At 41.6% G+C, this 20,338-nt stretch overlaps 1 protein-coding gene across 1 annotated transcript in view; it reads left to right on the top strand.

Moving 5' to 3' along the window:
* PLRG1 (pleiotropic regulator 1) overlaps positions 1-20,338 on the top strand; it is a 97,918-nt gene that overhangs the window by 28,617 nt on the left and 48,963 nt on the right. The window contains exons 2-6 of the mRNA XM_077477071.1: positions 2,110-2,216; positions 9,535-9,668; positions 11,476-11,529; positions 12,300-12,393; positions 17,240-17,330. Coding sequence (XP_077333197.1) covers positions 2,110-2,216; positions 9,535-9,668; positions 11,476-11,529; positions 12,300-12,393; positions 17,240-17,330 — 480 coding nt within the window. The remainder of the gene's footprint in view (positions 1-2,109; positions 2,217-9,534; positions 9,669-11,475; positions 11,530-12,299; positions 12,394-17,239; positions 17,331-20,338) is intronic.

Raw genomic sequence — 20,338 nt, 5'->3', positions numbered from 1 at the left:
GCCTTAGTCTACATTTCCACTATTGCAACCCCAAATTTGCACGATTTAAGGTGCAGCTTTGATCAAACGTTACGTTCTCTGGATCAAAGTCACATTAAAGCATTGCAGGTACCTTTTCAAAGTCGCATAGATGGGAACGGGTACCATTAAAATCAATGGGCTGTGACCTGTCATGCGACTTTGAACACAGTCGCATGACAAGTCACGTCTCCACTATTGCGACCACAAAGTTGCACGACTTTGATGCAACTTTACACACTCTGGATCAAAGTTGCATCAAAACATTGCAGGTACCTTTTCAAAGTTGCATAGATGGGAATGGGTGCCATTGAAATCAATGGGCTGTGACTTGTCATGCAGCTCTGTGTCCAAAGTCGCATGACAAGTTGCGCTAGTGGGGACAGAGAACCCATCCTTTTTATGTCTTCATTTTCACATGAAAGAACCCTGGGCAGGAACCGACGATCAGCTCCTCCATCCTGTATATGCCCACTGGCTACACAGGAACCGTGTCCCTCCCAGGAAGTGATGTTGCCAGCTCTCAGTAACCACGCCCACTGGTTAATTTTAGTCTCAGAAGGAAGTAGAGTTGAAGTCATGTGACTGCATCGGATAATGCAACATAAAGGAAGAAAAACTGGTATTTTGAGACATAAGTGTTGGGGTAGACTTATACTTTAAAGGATAAACCTTTTTCTGACACTTGTTTCTTACAAAGTTAAAATCCGTATGTTTTGCTAGAAAATTACTTGGAACCCCCAAACATATATATTTTTTAGCAGAGACCCTAGGGAATGAAATGGCGATTGTTTCAATATTTTATGCCACATTGTATTTGCTCAGTGGCCTTTCAAATGCAATTTTTGGGAAAAAATATACATCAATGAATAAAAAATAAAAAAACAGGAACTTTTTTTGTTTAATGTGAAAGATGTTACGCCATGAAAATCGTGAGAGAATCGTGATCTTTATTCTAAGCAAATAAATTTTGTGATACCATTTTAGCCAGAATCGTGCAGCTCTATTTTGTGTACGGGGCTTTAGGTTCCCTCTGGGTTCTTCCAAGGGGGAAGAGCTCATCATTATTGATCAGTAGACTTACACGATCCAGTAGAGGACCATAGGATGATTAAAGCGGTATTAAACACAAAAGCAAAAATGTAATATATTGCAGCAGTCATTAGATGTGGCTGCATTAGCTTTCTTTTTTAGGCTTTTTTCTCCTCTGTTTTCGCCTGGTGATATTGAATATTTCAAAGCAAATGTTTATTATTTTTTGCAATAACATGGCGAAGGCAGAGTTTTTAAGTTGACTAACCATAAGGCCCCATTCGCACCTGAACACGCACAATTTTACTGCGATTTTGTGCAGGGCAAAAGGTCACCAATGTAAAGAGAAGAGAAAACGCCCAAATCCTGCCCGATTTGAGCGACAAAAAAGGGTCCAAGACTTGTTTGAGCTTCAGGCGTTCGGCTTCAGGCGACATGGACTGGAGATTGAGAATAATAGATTTTTTCCCTTCCGACGTTTTGTAGCTTCAGGCTTCAAGCTACAAAACGCTCAGGTGTGAATGGGGCCTAACATTCACTTTGTTCACACTGTAATATCTGGAGGAGACTCTGCCAATCACAGGATGTCACGCCTGTGTCTATGTACTGGGACTAACAGGGAAACGGGGAACCCTCCATCAATCGCTATCTTATATCTTGTCCCAATCGTGTTTAGCAATACCAGGACATGGAGGAGGAGTGAGGGTATTGTCATTTGCCACTGTGTATACACCCACTTGTGTGACTCTATAGTCGCTGCACAGATCAGAAAGAGGAAATGAACAGCTTTGAAGGGAACAGAAACTGGATCATGCTCAGTAGATGTCAACAGCTAGTCTACACATTCTCAGGCTGCATTAGGAACACAAAGAAAGAGGGAGGGATGGTAAACAGAAAGATCAACCAAGATTTTTGCAGTCTGAAGAAAACAAATGCTCTAGTGTATGTGTGAATATGGACACAATGTGTAATATAGCAAGCATTGACCGTTTTTGATGATTTGGCTTTAATGATCCTTGTTGTTGAATGTCATGCTATTTCTTTTTCTTTCTTTCTCAGGATGTGCAGAAACACTCGGTCCACACACTAGTGTTCCGATCTCTGAAGAGGACACATGACATGTTTGTGGCTGACAATGCTAAATCTGTCGCTATAGATGAAGAAAGGTAAATTTTGTAGCTGTATTTTTAGTTTATTTTCAGTGAATTATGTCCTATTTGTTTTTAGTAAGTAAATATCTGGTGAGCCTGAGCAGAAAATGCATTGCATCTGTAATAGTCATGGAAGCAGAGGTAATGATGGCAGTAGTAATTAACATCTGATAGTTTGAAGACTCCTTTAAGCTGGGTTCATGCCTATGGTGGGTTGCCCGCATCCAATTTGCATGACAAGAGATTGTGACCAGTTTTCTATGGAGCCGGTTTACACATCTCCATGGCGGCTGCGGACAGGCTTGCACGGGGGTCCTGTGCCTCTTTGGCTCAGTTTCAGGGCTGAATTCAGGCAAAAATTTTAGCCCCGATTCATCCCTGAAACAGAGAACAGGGACACACCGCACCCCCTGCCATGAGCCGCATGCAGAGATAGTATGAACCCAGACTCAAACAGCATGTGGCAAATTCAGTTACTTACATTTTGCTGACATGTTTCTCCTTTTTATGTGCAACAAGTACTGTAGAGCCGTAAACCGGATATTATTTATACCTCCTGTGTAGGTTCAGAGCAGGAAGTGAATGCTGATCATTTTTGTGAAATCCAGTGAATGAAATCCCTGTTCAGTCCACTTGATGCTTCATTTGTGGTCATACATAAAATGGATAGGGAACAATTCTCACCTGCACCTAGATGATGCCAAATTGGGCAATTGGCATTACATTTGTAACAATGCAATTTACTTTTAATTATAATGGTTTGAAATAAGCTTTAACTAATGCTAACAATCAGCAATTCTCATTGCTTTTATCATGTGTTCAAGTCACTTTGACAGTTATCTTTCCAAGAGCTATTTTTATGTATAATGTCACATCACGCTTGAATTTCACTACTATTAAAGCTACACACCTTGAGGTAGACTGAAGATGGAACACTAGGCAAACTGCTACGAACATAATTGAAATGAATTTATACTTGTTTACCTGGCAAAGAATCTTTCATTGTGGCCAGTTATCTTTGGCATTTACACACCGTTGCTAGTTAGTAAAGATCTCACTGCTACTCCCTAGTTTAGCATTACTGTTTCCTAGATCAGTTTTTGCTGTTTCTAGGTCCGCTCCCTGCTAAGTAGTCAAAGGTAAGGTTGCTGATTTTCTTGTCCATTGAGGAAGTTTGAGGTGGAGAGGGGACGCAGAAAGCTCAATTGTTGAACAAGAAGGATTAATTGCTTAATTAGGGACTTTGGGGTTGATTTACTAAAACTGGAGAGTGCAAAATCTGGTGCAGCTCTGTATAGTAACCTGTTGGCTTCCAGGTTTTAGTGTCAACACTTAAAGGATAAGTTCACCTTTTGGAATATGTAACATGTTCCAGCAGCTGGAGCCTCCCCCCAGTGACAGCAAGCAGGCATGTTCTCTGGGTGCCTGCTGGCCACGTCATTCATTCAGTGGTCTGTGAATGGGAAGCTAAAAGTACCAACAGCCTTTGAGCGCTTTGGTAGTTTATTCTTTTAGTCAGTGTGTATCTGCCTGCCCATATGAGGTACGAGAAGACTTATACGCAGACAAGCTCTGCAGGAGCCCTGCATGGCACTCGCAGTCTGATTGTGGGCGGGATGCTTTACAGGCTCCAAATAAAAAAATAAATGCACAGTTTTTGTTGCCTGCAAAAAGATGTGCATTTACTATTTATTTTTAAAGGGCAACTCATTCTTTAACCACTTGCCAACTGGGCACTTTTACCCCCTTCCTGCCCAGGCCAATTTTCACCTTTCAGTGCTGTCACACTTTGAATGACAGTTGCGCAGTCATGCAACACTACTTTTTCACCAAATAGGGCTTTCTTTTGGTGGTATTTAATCGCCTCTGAGTTTTTTTATTTTTGCTAAACAAATAAAAAAAGGCAGAAATTTTAGAAAAAATAAATTCTTAGTTAAAGTGGAGGGCCACCCTGAAAACAAAAAAATATTAAAAATTACAAAAAATATAAAAAAAAAAAAAATGAAAAAAATTTTTTTTTTTACTTACCAGAAATGCCTGTTGCTAGGCACTTTCTCCTAATCTTCCTCTTCCTCCTCCGCGGAGATCTTCTGTCTTCTGTCTTCGCCGCGGCGTCTTCTGGGTAATGAGTCGCGCTGTGTTCTGGGAACTGTGTGTTCCAGAACACAGCGCGTCCCATTCAGAAAGCGCTGCGGGACTCGCGCATGCGCAGTAGCTGCGGGACTCGCGCATGCGCAGTAGCTGCGGGACTCGCGCATGCGCAGTAGGAAACGGGCAGTGAAGCCGTAAGACTCCACTGCCTGTTTCCCTTACAAGGAATGGCAGCGCCGAGGGACGGGTCGGCCTCGGGCGGCCGACATCGCGGGCACCCTGGACAGGTGAGTGTGTTGATTAAGTCAGCAGCTGCAGTGTTTGCAGCTGCTGACTTTTTTTTTTTTTTTTGTATAACCGGCCCTCCTCTTTAAGTTATAAAATTTTGCAAATGGGTAATTTTTCTCCTTCACTGATGAAGGCTGCACTGATTTGAAAGCACTGATTGGGAGGAACTGATAGGTGGCGCTGGTGGGCAATGTTGGGACCAATGTCTCTTTAACTGAAGCCAGTTATCGGCTTTCTTCTGTTAACAAAAGCTGATAACCTGCTACTGTTTACATCCTGTAATCAGTTGTCATTGGCTGACAGCTGATCATTTGGTAAAGGGCCGCTGTGATTGGCCCTTTACCCCAATCTGTGATCAGCAGAGTCCGAAGGAAGGCATTATAAGCCTGCACTGTAGCCGCCTTTCGGCTATAGCGTGCAGGACCTGGTTAATTGAACAAGCTAGAGTTAGAAGCTGATTGGCTACCTTGCAGAGCTGCATCAGATTTTGCGCTCTTGAGTTTTAGTAAATCAACCCGTGTCAGTGGTCTGGTTAGGCAATGTGAACAGTGTATGTAAATCACAAAATTGGCTATGCAGAATTTACATTCCTGCTTGGTTTAAGATGGCAGAATTGTCCAATTGGCTATAAATGCTGAGGTATGTTTATTTCACTCGTTTTATTGTTGAAACCAATTAAATGAGTGGTAAAACTTTTTCATGGTAAAAAAAATACTATTCAATAAAATAAAAACTACTGCTAACTGCATGCGTGATATTCTCTATATCTTGGATAATTAGGTGGGGGACCCACCAATCAGATAACTGGCACAATCCCTTGTACAAATGAAGTAGTCAAAAAGGTAAGTCCCCCACCTCTCCTCCTCTCAAAATAGATGTAACACATAAATGCAATATAAATATAGGAAAAGTGCATTTTGGGACTTTAAATGAGGCCAGCATCAAAGGGACGCCAGCCTCCATCCCTGTCAGTAGTTTATAAGGAGAGGAGAGAGATGGGACTTTGAGTGAAGTACACAGCAGTAAATGGATTGGTCAAGTGACAAAAATTTTTTTTACATTTATTTATATTTCACAAATCGTACATTGTTTGCAAGTATTTTGGGCAACAGGCCTCTAAAAAATACTTGGGGCAACATGCCTCGTACAATATAAATCACAGTTCAATAAATAAACATGTATTGAGTAGTTTTGAGACCTTAGTTAGTAAGTAAATTTTAACCAAAAGTTCAGATTATGTAAAAACTTGATATTCCATGATTACAATAAAAAGAAGGTAATAATTCAAGGCTCTACACGTTTCACAGCGCTATAGCCGCTCATCAGGAGCAAGTACCATGGAATAGATATTTGCATCCGCACACCATCTGGGTGGCATCGAGGATCGCCAAAAAAAAGACCGCAAAGTGAAGCCCCCAGGTAGCACAGTAGCCTGAATGGATGGTTGCAACCGCCAAGAACACCTCCAGAGTCGGTGAGTGCAATGGGTGTGATGTAAACATTAATGATTGAAAGAAACCCCAAAGGGGACCTAAGTGAAATAAAGTATAAAAATTTGAATTGTAAACAAGTGTTGCAGTATTGATGGATGGATGGTGCAAGAAAAAAAGGAGCAAATAAAGTGAAAAAAAGAAAAAAGAACATGTTGTGTACCTATGTCAACTGAGAAGGACCGTAGTCGATCCACGTAAGTGTGATCATACTAGTGAGAGAGAAAGATGGAATGTGTGAACCTACAACGGGAGATGCCTGGGCAGACGCACCATCTACGTCCTGTCACCAGAGCCACGTAGGTGCATGCAACAGTGGAGGGAGGAAAAGCTTTCACCTAGACGGCTCAGCCGTCCGGCGATTAGCGCCTGGCCATCCCCGCACTTGGGTCCCCTTTGGGGTTTCTTTCAATCATTAATGTTTACATCACACCCATTGCACTCACCGACTCTGGAGGTGTTCTTGGCGGTTGCAACCATCCATGCAGGCTACTGTGCTACCTGGGGGATTCACTTTGCGGTCTTTTTTTTGGCGATCCTCGATGCCACCCAGATGGTGTGCGGATGCAAATATCTATTCCATGGTACTTGCTCCTGATGAGCGGCTATAGCGCCGTGAAACGTGTAGAGCCTTGAATTATTACCTTCTTTTTATTGTAATCATGGAATATCAAGTTTTTACATAATCTGAACTTTTGGTTAATTTACTTACTAAGGTCTCAAAACTACTCAATACATGTTTATTTATCGTACGAGGCATGTTGCCCCAAGTATTTTTTAGAGGCCTGTTGCCCAAAATACTTGCAAACAATGTATGATTTGTGAAATATAAATAAATTAAAAAAATTTTTTAGTCACTTGACCAATCCATTTACTTCTGTGTACTTCACTCAGTCCCATCTCTCTCCTCTCCTTATAAACATAAATGCAATATGTCTAAAAGCCACAAATTTTATTTATACAAAAATATATTAATTTAAAAGAATATGTATCATTGAAACATATCGACATTGTCAACATATGATATGATATAACCATTCCATTCAATCAAAGTGTGGTCTTGGTGCATGTAATTTCTGCTGTATATGGCTCAATGCATTTCGCCCAAGCAAAAGGGCTTTTTCAGGACCCATGTTTCATTAGCGATAAGTTGAATAGCTAATAAACAATATAAGTGTAATTTCTTCAATGTTTTCACATGAAAATATATAATAAAATATTTTCAAAAATGTGAGGAGTGTACTTACTTTTGTGAGATAATGTACATATAGCAGTAAATAACAAAATTAACACATTTTCTGACAGTAAAGAAATTGTGTTCAATTTATTGCTATATGTATGTATTCTATGCGTTTTGTATTATGTTTAATCAAAGCACTGTTTATATTGTATAAATAAAATTTGTGGCTTTTAGACATTGATGTGTTACAACTTTTTTGTTTTGGCACCTAAAACCCCCTTTTCCCACTATCTCCTTTTTCCTGAGAAGAGATGGGGACTTACATTTTTGACTACTTCTCTATCTCTTGACACCTTGAAGAACTTTGCCTACATCAAACTGCTTGTTTTCTTCTTCCTGTTCTTCTTTATTATAATAAGAAATACGTAGATCGATCTGTTATCAGATAAAAAAAAAAAAATGTCATAGTGTATATCTGTCCTTGTATCCCTGCTAGAGCAATGTTCTCATTCTTTTGGCAGCGATGGGGAAATTTACTGTATAATTTAGGATACCATACTAAAATGTTGTAGTGTGTTGTACTGTACTGCCTAGGGGTAGCAGCTAAAAATAAAAATGGAGGCAAAAGCTTTTCTGTGCCTAACAATATATTTTGAGGTAAACGCTTTCAAAAACACAAAAGGTATCTAAACAATTAGGTGTTTAATTATCTGTATTTTAATTACCGTATTTATCGGCGTATAACACACACTTTTCCCCCCTGAAAATAGGGGTCAAATCACGGGTGCGTGTTATACACTGATGGTGTACCTCGGAGGGGGACGAGCGCCTCCGGAATTCACTGAGCCGTCATCTCCTGTATAATCGGCTCTGACGTCACACTCAGTCCTGCCTCCGGGATCGGACCAGTGTCAATCATAGGAGCTGTTCCAATGCCGATGGTGGAGGCGGTACTGTGTATGTGACTGCCGACTGAGAGCCGAGTAAACAGGAGATGACGACTCTGTGATTTCCTGCATGAGAGATGGTAAGGCTGCATTGATGGGAGATGGGCGCAGATCAGGTTGCATTGGGGCTGCATTGAGGCTGCAGATGGGCACAGATCAGGCTGCATTGAGGCTGCAGATGGGCACAGATTAGGCTGCATTGATGGGCACTGACCATTATTTTGCTATAGAGTGGTTTATTTTGAAAAGTTTTTTTCCCTCAAACTCCGCTCTTAAATTGAGAAGCTGCATGTTATACAATCATAAATACAGTATGTAGTTAGTTTTATTGCTTTAATTGGATCTGCTAACGCTAATAATTTGTATATATGAAATAAATGATCAAAAAAGTATATGTACTACTGCAGGGCTCGACAAACCCCGGGCGCCTGGTTGCATTTGCGCCTAGAATTCGTGTCCTGGCGACTGGGGCAACGCTGCTGGGGTATCCCGTCTCCATTTGGACCCCGAACTCCGCCGCGCAATTGCATCGGGCCGCGCCGGCCAGTAATTGAGGCCGCGGCTTTGCGGCCTTCTAAAATCTTTCGGTAGTCTGGCGCCATCTTGTGGTGGATGTAGAAATTACACCCTATTCCAATAATGCTAATTCCTAATGGAGTGAAGCTCCCCTGCCTGTTTTTCACATTTCCTTCCCAAAGTGATTGCGGGCATCATCTGGCGCCTTTTGCCCAACGGTGAGTGTGGTGGCTGGTAAATGGCTTCTCATTATATTATATATATATATTATTAATTTATTTATTAATTTAATTATATATATATATATATATATATATATATATATATATATATATATATATATATATAATTATTATTTTTTTTGTAAAAAGTAAAAAAAAAAATTATTTTAATTAAGGAAAAAAAAAGGGGGGGGGGGCTGCGGCGCTATCTTCCCCTCACTCGTCTCCATGTCAGGCCAGGGACAGGTCCGGATCGCCGTTACCGACCTGGCTCCTAACTTTTTAAGCTGGCTCCTAGATTCCAAGCAAATTTGTCAAGCCCTGTACTACTGAAAATGCATTCCAGAGAAAGTATATGTGGGTTATTGGTTTTGTATTTGGTAAGTTGTCATATAGTCTAAAATGCATGGTGACTATAGTTTCATCAGATAGGAAGTGAGGTAGAATTGCTAATTGCCAATGCGGCTTTGTATTGGTGTCCGTTTCCCTGTTCCAGACTTTTCCTCGCTTTTTGTCTAGAGAAAGACTGTCAATGCAAAAGTAAATTAATAAATGTTATATTTTCTGCTGATCAAGATTTTTTTGTTCCATTTCTACTAGTCACAAGCTAAAGATGTCTGTGAAATTACGGACTGAATACGGCCCTGTGCTACACATGCCCACACCTAAAGAAACCCGCGAAAAGGTTCAGCTTGCCATTGGCGATGCATATGAGCACTATACTTCTAATCAAGGTTTATTGAACTTTTTAACTATTTTGATTTCTTGTTCTTCGTGGTTGTATTTGTCAATAAATCTATTTGAACAATTGTACTTGTCAAAAAACAACAGCTACGGGACTTTTTTCTGTAAACTTTTTTTTTTTACATGAAACCTATCATCTTGAGTGCCCTCTTTTCCACTTGGCGGAGACAAAAGCTGGTCTTTGGGACATTTATTGTGGTTGTAAAGGCTTTTTTCCCCCCCTAGAATAAAAAAAAAAAGTGGTTATAGTTACCTGATCTGTAGAATGGTATTACAGAGAGTGGCCCCTTACCTCCTCTACTGGGGTCCCCTGCCAGCACTGTCTACTCCTCCCTTTCTGAGTGTGCCCTTATAGCAAGCTACCTGCTATAGGCCCACAGGTGTGGGCTTCACTCTAGTGCCTAGCTGTGTGCATCCATAGATATACCGTGGCTTGACCCTGCCCCCTACTCTCTCCTTACTGGATTTGATTGATTGCATCAGGAGCAAATGGCTCCTGTTTCCAACGCTATATCTTGGCATAGGCTGGCACTTTGCATGGGGGGACATAAAAAGAGTTCCCGCTGGCTTTCGCTACAGTTTTAGTGTAGCGACAGTCTTATGGGGCGGACTGGGCCAGGAGGCAAATCGGTCTGGCGCCCCCATAAAGTTGTTGCCCTGCTGCGGGCGGCTGGCGTTCTGCAACTGTGGGGGAGGGGGGCCCGCCACTTCCAGTTTTGACCTATCATCAAAGTGGACCTCTCGCCTGAGTTCTCGGCTAGAGAGAGACAGATGCCATATTGGGAGGCTAAAACTGTCTGGAGGAGAAAGTCAGTTGACGGACGTGGGCTGGTAAAGTGAAGGGGGAGGAGCTCTCCACCATGAGCAGTGACCCAATGTTGGGACAGGTGCAGTGGAAACACGTGAACGGAGCCAGGCAGGCTGTAAGTACCGAGGCTGAAAGGAAAACCACACCAGTTAAGTGGAAATTGTAGGACAACTACCTAGCTGCCACGGGGCTTCTAATCACTGTAGTAGGGACGGTGCAGATTCATTGGAGGTAGGTAGTAAGACTTTCCTGCAAACCTTTCGGTGGTCCCAATTATATATATATATATATATAATATATTCTAAAACCCTGAGGGCTTACAAGCTTGTAATGATGCATATGGCAGTTAAATATTAGGAAATTTTCTTCTTATTTATTTGCCTTTGGCAGAGGAGTTGCTATATATTATAGTGACTTGACATAGATATCAGCTATTGGTAATCTATATAGGAGGTGGGTGTTAATGTTTATACAGTAGCTGACTAGATTATATAGCATCGGCTACTCGGGGTAGAAGGAAAGCTACACTATTTGGTTGAAACCTGCATGGCACTTAGCTGCCAAAGGGCTTTTAATCTAGGGATGGTGCAGACACAAGAGACACTGACATGGTCACCTATACCTGGCAGGTAGGTAGTAGGACTCTCCTGCAATCCTTAGCTTGTGTCAGTGGTACATATTAAGGAATCTTAATTGTATTTCTGTTGATTGCTGATGAGTAAAATAAATGGATGGATTTATTTGTTCCTGCCCCCAATCCTTCCTTTGCTAAATGCCTGAACCACATACCTTTATCACTGTTCTATGTGTTTTCTGCTGCACCACTGGCATGGTTATAACAAAGTATTTTTGTTCTAGCAAAAATTTTAACATGTAGTTGAAAAAGGTCAAAAGTGGCCTTGACAACAAGTCATTAAATATTATATAGTGGAAGGAAATTAGAAATGCATATTTGTGCTCTGTTTCATTCTTATTTTATATTTCATTAGGCCTCGATTCTGAATACATGATAACTGGAACACACCCATATCCATCAGGCCCAGGTAATGAACTTCTTTTATTTAAATGTGTTGCAAAACATATGGATTTCTCTAGCTCTCTTTAAAGGATACCTGTACTATAAGGGCATACATTCACTGCCATTGATGACCTCTCCTTCTGATTGGTTGGCATGGTGATCCATAATACTTTGATCAATGTTCTTGAATAGGTATTTAGATAACAAGTTAACCTCATTTTAACTTTACTTTCCACATGATTTATGCATAACATTCAAGCCAGAAATAGCTTGGCAACTAGCATTTTATGGGGACCTGCAGGAGTAGTGACTGGATTTCCTTAGATCGTCAGCTCAGTCAGGAAAACTGAACCACCGCTCGGCTGTCAATTTGCTATTGGCCAGGCGGGAAGGTGTTAAGTTTATTCACTAGAAGTATAATACTCGGATGTTACAGTATGCCTGTGATTGATGTCTAATACTTGCTACTGTACTTGATCTGCCTGTCGCTCTCTGTTTACTCCTGCTTTTTTGCATGTCATATCAGTGGGAAGTGTTCAATGAACTCCTTTAGTAAAAAGAGGAGATGTACTGTTTACTAATTCTGGCAACAGCTTTTTATTATGGGTATGCTTCTTATGCTCAGGAGCTATGATTCTAAACACAAAGCACTGCCATATACTGTACATACTCCACACTTCCAAACTCACAGATATACAGACCAGTAAGAGGCAAAATGTGTTCCATGTAAGGTGTGCAAAGCCATCTTCAGACTGCCTTTTTTATATGTAAATTTGTTATCCCCACTTTTCCTAGGTCTTGCTTTGACGGCCGATACTCAGATCCAGAGAATGCCTAGTGAATCGGCCGCACAGTCTCTGGCTCTGGCACTTCCACCTTCACAATCGAGGTACATGTTTATTAAGCTATCCTGAGGAATTTCTACTACTTTATCTTGCATATTACATATATTGCAGTGAGGTATAGTAAATGATTGAAACAATATTTGTGTTGACTAGTCAAGATTACTTCATTGCTTGCTGTTTACCGTATGTAATTTTCCATGTTGCTTATTGTTTTCCTAGCCAATAAGTTTACTTTTGCTGTTCTGAATTATTTTTTATTGCCTGGCTGATCCTAATGGTAAGCCATCCAAGCACAGTGGTGTAGCTATAATTCAGGAAATGTGCTGAGGGACTAAGTAACTGACAGCAATTAATAATATTCACCATCTGCACTTTGATGTGTGTCAGATGACTATCATAATTCCCCCATGGCTGTTCACTGTCCCCACGCTAGCATTTTCTGGGGCCACAATTTAGTGCAAATGGCTTACTAATTTGGCTAAGCCCCATAATAAAAAACCAAGAATTTCAAGGCATCTTTGGTGTGAAATTTTATAAAATTTTTGTAGAGTCTGGTGTACAGTTTATCCTGTTATGTTAACTGCACCTGACCTTTTAATAAGCTAAAGAGAAACTGTAATCTCATAATGAAATATTTTAATCATTCAGCACAGAACACAGGCAAAGCATTACTAGACCATGGATTTTAGGCACCTAACTTCAGGTGATTACACACTGGCAAAGCTTTCAAGGACATGCCTCCTGGGCACTTCTCATCATTCTGTAAATCCTCTTTTTTTTTTTTTTGCTAGTGCCTAAGGTGATGGACCTCTGTTCTCTTGTGGCAAAATCACTCTTAGGTTAACTAATTGGTTATTTTATTATTTTCTTTCTATTCTTCAACTCTTCAGTTATCTCCTTCACTTCCTTTTAATATCATAATAGATGATTATCAACAATACTCCTGGCATTGGATCCTGCTTGGGCTGACCTTGGCACTTAGTACATCATGTTGTTGTCAGTTGCTAGGATACTATACAGGTCCAGGATTATGGTCCATCCCTATGAAGCCCAAAACCTTGAGTCCCCTCTGGGATTATGCCCACCATGATGGGTGAAGCCCGGACTTTATAAGCAGTCCAACATTAGGCAGGATCATCCTGTATTTCTGACTGTTAAAAAAAAAAAAAGGGCTATGTTTGGAATGTGTAAACTCTTCAAATTCAGCACTGAAATTGAATCGCCTGGACCCTCAGTTCTAGGTACATAACCAGGTGTGACATCTCATCACAGTTCATCCACTTCCATCTGGAGCCCTTATAAGGTACTTTCTACAGCTCTTTTGCCACAAGTAATTGTTACAAGATGTTCTACACCCAGGTTGCTGCGTACTTCTTTTGGACATGCTTACCCTATATTTTGCACCTTTCTCACTGAGAACCCCATAGGGGAATACCCTCCTCTGTAGCTGTGGCATGAGCCATGGCTAAATCTCAGATGAATATTCGCCCTGCTGAACAGCTATACAGCCCTCAACCTCAGTGACCATGCTTTCCTTGCACTGAAGCAGGAACTAATTTTTAACACCGTTCTCTGTATCCGTTTCTGTCTCTCAGACATGTAACAAGCAACCTACCCGACGAAGTAGAAATTTCTGCATCTATGTCACAATTCCAACTAATTGCTTTAATATAGCCATCTTTGTCCAGGGCAACAAAACACCAGCTCCTCCACCTCTACCTGTGGCAGTATTACAGGAGGCTGTGGAAGATTATTTTCCCCCCAACACTCTCTGAAATCTGAATCCGCAGCTTCACACAAGATGCTTGCTAATGTGGATAAGCTCACTGTTACTGTACTCAAAAGCCATGGCACTGTAGTTCTTGATTCTCCTTTGTCTCGCGAGACCGATTTAAGTACAAAGAGACCTGCAAATGTGGTTAAGACATTGTCCTCTCGTGAATAAATAAAATGGGCAATCTGTGATTATTGGATCACTCCAGAAAAGGTTTTTACGCCAACAAAAATCTTTGAACTCTATCAAATGGAAAATTAATTTAAAAAGTTGTCTGTTCCTGCAATTGATCCCACATTCTCAGTCAACAGACATCTTGCTGTACCGATTGAAGATGTACCTTTGTGCAAGGATTCTGCATGCAGAAAGTTTGAGATGCTTCTAAAGGCTCACTTTTTTTCTGGCAGGCCCAGCCCTGCAACCAGCTTTTGCTGTAATTTCAGTATGTTGATCTGCATCTAACTTGACCTAGAGCAAAGAAACAACCAAGAGGATCCTGTGCTTTAATAAAACAATTATCTGCAATTATAATGACTTTAATCTCTATTAACATCTGCAGAAATGTGGCTCATAGCCTGAACTGCTGAAACTGCCTGTAAAAAGCATTGAACACGTATGCCCCTTTTTAAGGAGGCACTTGACAAAGTCATCAAACATGTCACAGGGGGGAAGGTTTTACACAGAGAGATTCCAAAACCCCCTCTTTAGGAACCCCTACCTCCTCAAAATGCAGAGTGCCTCTCCACACTGCTCAGGCTTCAACTTTAAATCCTAAATTCAGCCCTTCCTTTCGGCACCAGACTCAGCCCACCAAATCTTTCCCAAAGTCCTCTTCCCAGTGAGGGGGGGGGGGGGGCTCACTCACTGTTGCAGTTTGCCTCTCTCTGGGTCACAGCAAACCAGATTGGACCCGCATGTCTGGAACATCTATGGGGTACAAAAAAAAAATTCAAAGCTTTAGCCCCTCACTGCTTTCTTCTCTAAAATCAACCACAAACTGCCAGAATGCCCTGAGAGTCCCAGGGAGTAGGAGGGCCAGAACCTCCACCAGACGGGTTCACAGAATTCTGTTCAAACCTGCTTCATGGTGCCAAAGCCAATCAGTGGAATTCATCCATTTCTTGGCTTAAAATCCCTTAACAAATACTTTCAGATTCCCCAAATTTTGCATTGAATCCGCAAGGTCTGTTATTTCTTCCTAGCTGTTGCCCATTCTTTTCAATCATTGCTTAGGCATGTCCCAGGGTTCATGAATACTTTGCCTCGGTCCTGTACTGTACGGTTAAGAGGAATTTTGACTGAGGATTTATGCAGTAGGGGTAGGATTACAGGGAAGGTGCCCAGGGAGCATGTCCTTGAAACTTTTTCCAGTATCCAATCGCCTGAAGCTACGGACCTATAATTCTGGGTCTATAAATACTTTGCCAGTGTCTTGTGCTGTATTCCAAGATGTGGAATTTACAAGCAAGTCCATATTCCTCTTTTTCTTGAAATGCAAAGTGTGGTTAAATTTTTTTTTATTTTTTTTTTATTTTTTTTATGGTAAAAAAAAAAAAATTCCTCATACAAAAAGATGTTCTCTGTTGTATACATTTTATGTCCCTCTTTGCTGCTGATTTACCACATGTATCTGCTTAGAGCAGGGATCCTCAAACTACGGCCCTCCAGCTGTTGCGAAACTACACATCCCATGAGGCTTTGTAAAACTCTGACATTCACAGACATGACTGGGCATGATGGGAATTGTAGTTCCTGAACAACTGGAGGGCCGTAGTTTGAAGACCCATGGCTTAGAGGCTAGATGTCCTGGGAACCCGCTGTGTGAACAAGTGGCAGTCTCAGCCTGGACTCCCGCCGGGCCATGTCCCCAACGAGCAAGCTCTGGTGGGCGGGGCAAAATGTGTTGGGGTGGCTGGCGCGGGTCAAGACTGAGACTGACACTTGTCAACACAGTGGGTCTTGTCTTAATGTGTGGCTCCCTGGAGATCCATCCCCTCATCTATTATTGTATTGAGCGTGGGCAGGCAATATGTGGCAAGTACATGTACATTTTATTTATGCTTTCTATATTTATGCGTAGTTTATATTTAAAGTAATTCTAAAGGAAAGAAAACAAACATGTTATACTTACCTGCTCTGTGCAATAGTTTTGCTCAGAGTCAACCTGTTCCTCTTTTTTTCGGGTACCCTGCTGGTGTTCCTCGCTCCTCCCCCATGCTGAGTGCCCCCAGTAGCAAACCTCGCTCCCATGCTGCGCTCTGTGTGTCCATTCACGCATAGAGTGTGGCTCGACCCTGCCACCGCTCTCTTCTCATTGGCTCACTGGCTGTAATTGACAGCAGTTGGAGCCAATGCCTCCTGCTGCTGTTAGATAAAGTGAGAAGAGAGAGGCCCTGGAGAGCACCCACTCTCATGCACATCACTGGATCAAGATGGGAATCGGGTAAGTATAAGGGGGAGCTACACCCAAAAAAAATTTTTTTACCTTCAAACATTAGGTAAAAGAAAAAAAACTTGAGCCTTTTATAGTCACTTTAAACACTATACAATTTCATTAGAACTTAGAAGCCAATGAGGAGGGGAGTCCCGTACAGCCGAGACACTCCTGCAACATCGCTGGATCTGGATGGGCTCAGGTAAGTATTAGGGGGGCTGCTGCACACAGAAGGCTTTTTATCTTAATGCATAAAGCTAAAAAAAACCTCTGCCGTTACAACCCCTTTAATAATACACTGTTAACCAAAACCACAATCGCAGGTGCCGCCCAAGACTCCACTGGGTCCTCCTATGACAAACCACTGGGAGTGCAGGCAAGGATGGAGCTCCTCCCAGTTCCAAAAGTCAAATGGGAGAGAGAAATTCCAATAAATCCCCATTAATAAGCTCCAGGGGTGGAGTGAAATGCATTGCAGGGCATGGCCTGGCCTGAGGCAGTCATCACACACGTACAGGGTCTTGCAGTGATGTACGGCTTATAGGATTTTCTTTTTCCCCATTTGATTAATAGTACAGTTGCATTTCCCATTTACAGTAGGTTTGTTTTTGTTTCTACAGATTACTGAATCATTTTTATACAATTTATTTATTTTGATGGAAATCTTTGTGTCTATAAACAGGTTAGATGCACAACGCACAGCTGCTAGTGTTGGAGATATCTACAGACATGCTGGAATTCCTGAACGCTCACAGCCCCCTGGCCTATCAATGGTAATGTTAGTCTAGATTACATTAGCTTGGTAAACACCATGTGGCAGAGAAATAATGCTGGGAAAAGTACACATGAACATTGGGTGTCAGTAATGGCTCTCAGAAGAACGAAGTTGCAGCATTAGCAGCCCTTGGGAGTCTCACTACTGAACTGATATCTGTTCTATTTTACAGTAATCCGAACATGCAGGATATATCAGTATTGTGTTTTTTCTTTTTTCTTTTTATTGATAGCAAGCATGCTTTTGAAGATAATAAAAAAAAATGGATAAAAATAGCCAGAGTTAAGGAAACCCCCACTGGCTGGACGCAAGCAAGGTGCCTGTGGTCTGTAAAAACAGGCAGAAATACTTAGTGTTACTAAACTCACAACAGTAAAATAAATCTGTATATGCAGCATAGCATGCTTTGTTATACTCACTGTGGAACTTAAGGGGTTAATCCTCTGCATTGTGTAAAAGGGCTGTTATATCCTGCATGCACAGATCCTTCCCTCCTGCACTGTCTGTCTGGGGAAAGCCAGATAACACAGGCAGTCACCAACCTGCACATGCTCAGTTGTGTTTTTTTAATGCTGGAGAGCACATTTACTTGTTCTCGGAAATAGCCAGGTCACATATTGGCATCACACATGTGGGCGTGTATACAAGCTGCAGTGGAAATCTCCTCCTACCTGACCTCTCAGCACTGGAGAAACTGTGCAGTTAATCAGTGACCATGGTATACAGATTAGTCAAAAAGGTATACAGTGGCAATATTTTAATGTAAAAAAGATTTATAAGCTGTGGGCACAAGGGTAGGGGCAGATGAACGATTTTCATATTACTGGTTATTACAGTACACCTCCTGATGGTGTCGATGTCTACATCTTGCCCCCTGCTTCTGGAGTCCAACCTGTCATTTGGGTCCTTTTTCTCCTTTGGGGGGCTGGTTCTTCTGCACTTCTGAAATTAGAGAATTTTTCTTGTTGCTTCTTCTGGTACTTTTTTCATTGTTTGGTCCCTTAGGGGCCCTAAGGCTGCAAAGACATTATAACCATTTGGGGAAGATTTTGTAAAAGTCAGTTTACCCTACTGTGGATCTGGCAGTGTTTCGGTCTTGACAAAGCTACTACCTTACTGGTAGAGGATGCAATTGTCTTTAATCCAATATTGGGAGACCTCTCTAGAGCTCTGTTCCTGCCACCAGGGCTTGCCTGTTCCTCATTCGTCATGGCTGTTACCCTATTGTGCCTAGCGATGACTGAGCAGAATTCCTGCTGTGGATGATTTCTTGCTTATAGAACGCATGGAGCAAATGACCTTCACTTTAAGCTTCAGTTATAAAAGTTTGCTGGAGGCTTTCTGGCTTATCTCTTGCAAGGTTTTCCTGTCCGTACACATGTGTAGACACTTTGTTTAACCCACAAGAAGCACCTGATCTGCCTTTAAAGTATTAGATCTACTCTTGATAACGTATCAAGGATGATACCAGTGGCAAGAGCACCCATCTTCCTCAGCAGGTGAAACCCAAGGAAAAGACTGCAAAGTCTTCCTGAGACAAACCTTCCTCTACATGACAGTGTTCCCCCACTTTTTAGATAGTCTGTTTGTTAACCTTTGTGGATATTTGAGCAGCTTACATCCCAGACACTTTGGTGCAGGAAGTGGTATACCAGGATTACAAGCTGCAGTTCTTTCCCCTGCACCCTTCCTGTTTCTCTCCTCTAAATATCCTGTCTCACTGCACAGATTAGCAGATCTCTGTTGAGCCCTCTCAGGTCTTCTGCACCAAGTTGTCATTACCTCAGCTCATGTGTCGGGACGCTATTAGGGTTTTTTACAGTTCCTAAAGGGAACATTTGCCTCATTTTGGATCTCTAAGCTATGAATGTCCTGAATCATTATCATACATTCTGCATTTAATCCACCAAGTCTTTCATCTTTCTTTTACCAAGCAGGTTTTCTGGCTTCTGTGGACATTGATGCATAGCTGCATGAAAAAAAACGGACAGCTCATGTGGAGCCTCTGTACTAACAATCCAATGTTAGTGTGCTGATCTCCCCGCAGAGCTAATATGTTCTAACAGGAGGACACCCCCCACCAGAACACACCTATCAGAGCTCTCAGACCTTATCGGTCATGCCTCTTTGACAGAAGCCAGCCGTACTGGCTGCCATACACATGGGCCTAAGGTTGGCCGGTTTCTATTGAACTACCCGACATTTGGCCCATCTGTGCTAGGCTTAAAGGGGAAGTAAACGCTCCCACTCTGATGCTTCTTTTCATTTAGTCCATTATAATAAGTAATTCTCAAACTATAGCCACTGTAATCCAACTCAAATCGCATATTACTTACTGTTTAAAGACATTTTAAAAAACTTGTTTCCAGGGGTTAGGCAGCGCCATCTTAAGTATTTTCTGAGTCCACAGTGGAGTGTATTTCTGTCCTTGCATTGAGCACTTCCTGTACTGTTAACCAAGCCTTCTTCTCAATCCAACGTTTCTATGGCAACCCTGCTTCCCTGTTCATTGCTGACTTGTTTATTTCATAGTATTTACTTGTGTTGATTACCTAGTGTTTGCCCGTATGAGTCCTATCAGCTGATAAGACTGCAGTACTGCTGTCCCATTCCCTGCCTTACACTGTATGTGAGGTCACATGGTGTGTAGAAGGAAGCTCTGAGTGATTAGCAGCCTGCTGGGAGTTCAGTGCTGTGCTGTAGGAAGTCCTGATAACAGATAGATTAGGCATAGAGAGTGTGCAGTAAATCAGGGGAGATCTGGGCATGCTCAGTGATGTCATTCTAAAGAACAAAAAGGATTACTAAGCAAGTAAGGAGATATCTACAAGCAGTGTTCATTTGGGTTTTTTATGCTGATTCACATGGGACAAAGTTGTGGGGGAGGATTTACAACCACTTTAAGGGTTTGCTTTTGTAATTTTAAATTTTAGTAGCTACTTTTGTTTAAAGGAGGCTGCCAAATTTCTATAATCTTAAAATACTAGCTTGTTGCTTAATACTTTG

This window comes from Lithobates pipiens, unplaced genomic scaffold, assembly GCF_037356315.1.
Source record: "Lithobates pipiens isolate NorthernLeopardFrog02 unplaced genomic scaffold, aLitPip1_a1.2 Scaffold_13, whole genome shotgun sequence".
NCBI classification, from domain to species: Eukaryota; Metazoa; Chordata; class Amphibia; order Anura; family Ranidae; genus Lithobates; species Lithobates pipiens.
This window is presented reverse-complemented; position numbering and strand designations above follow the sequence as displayed.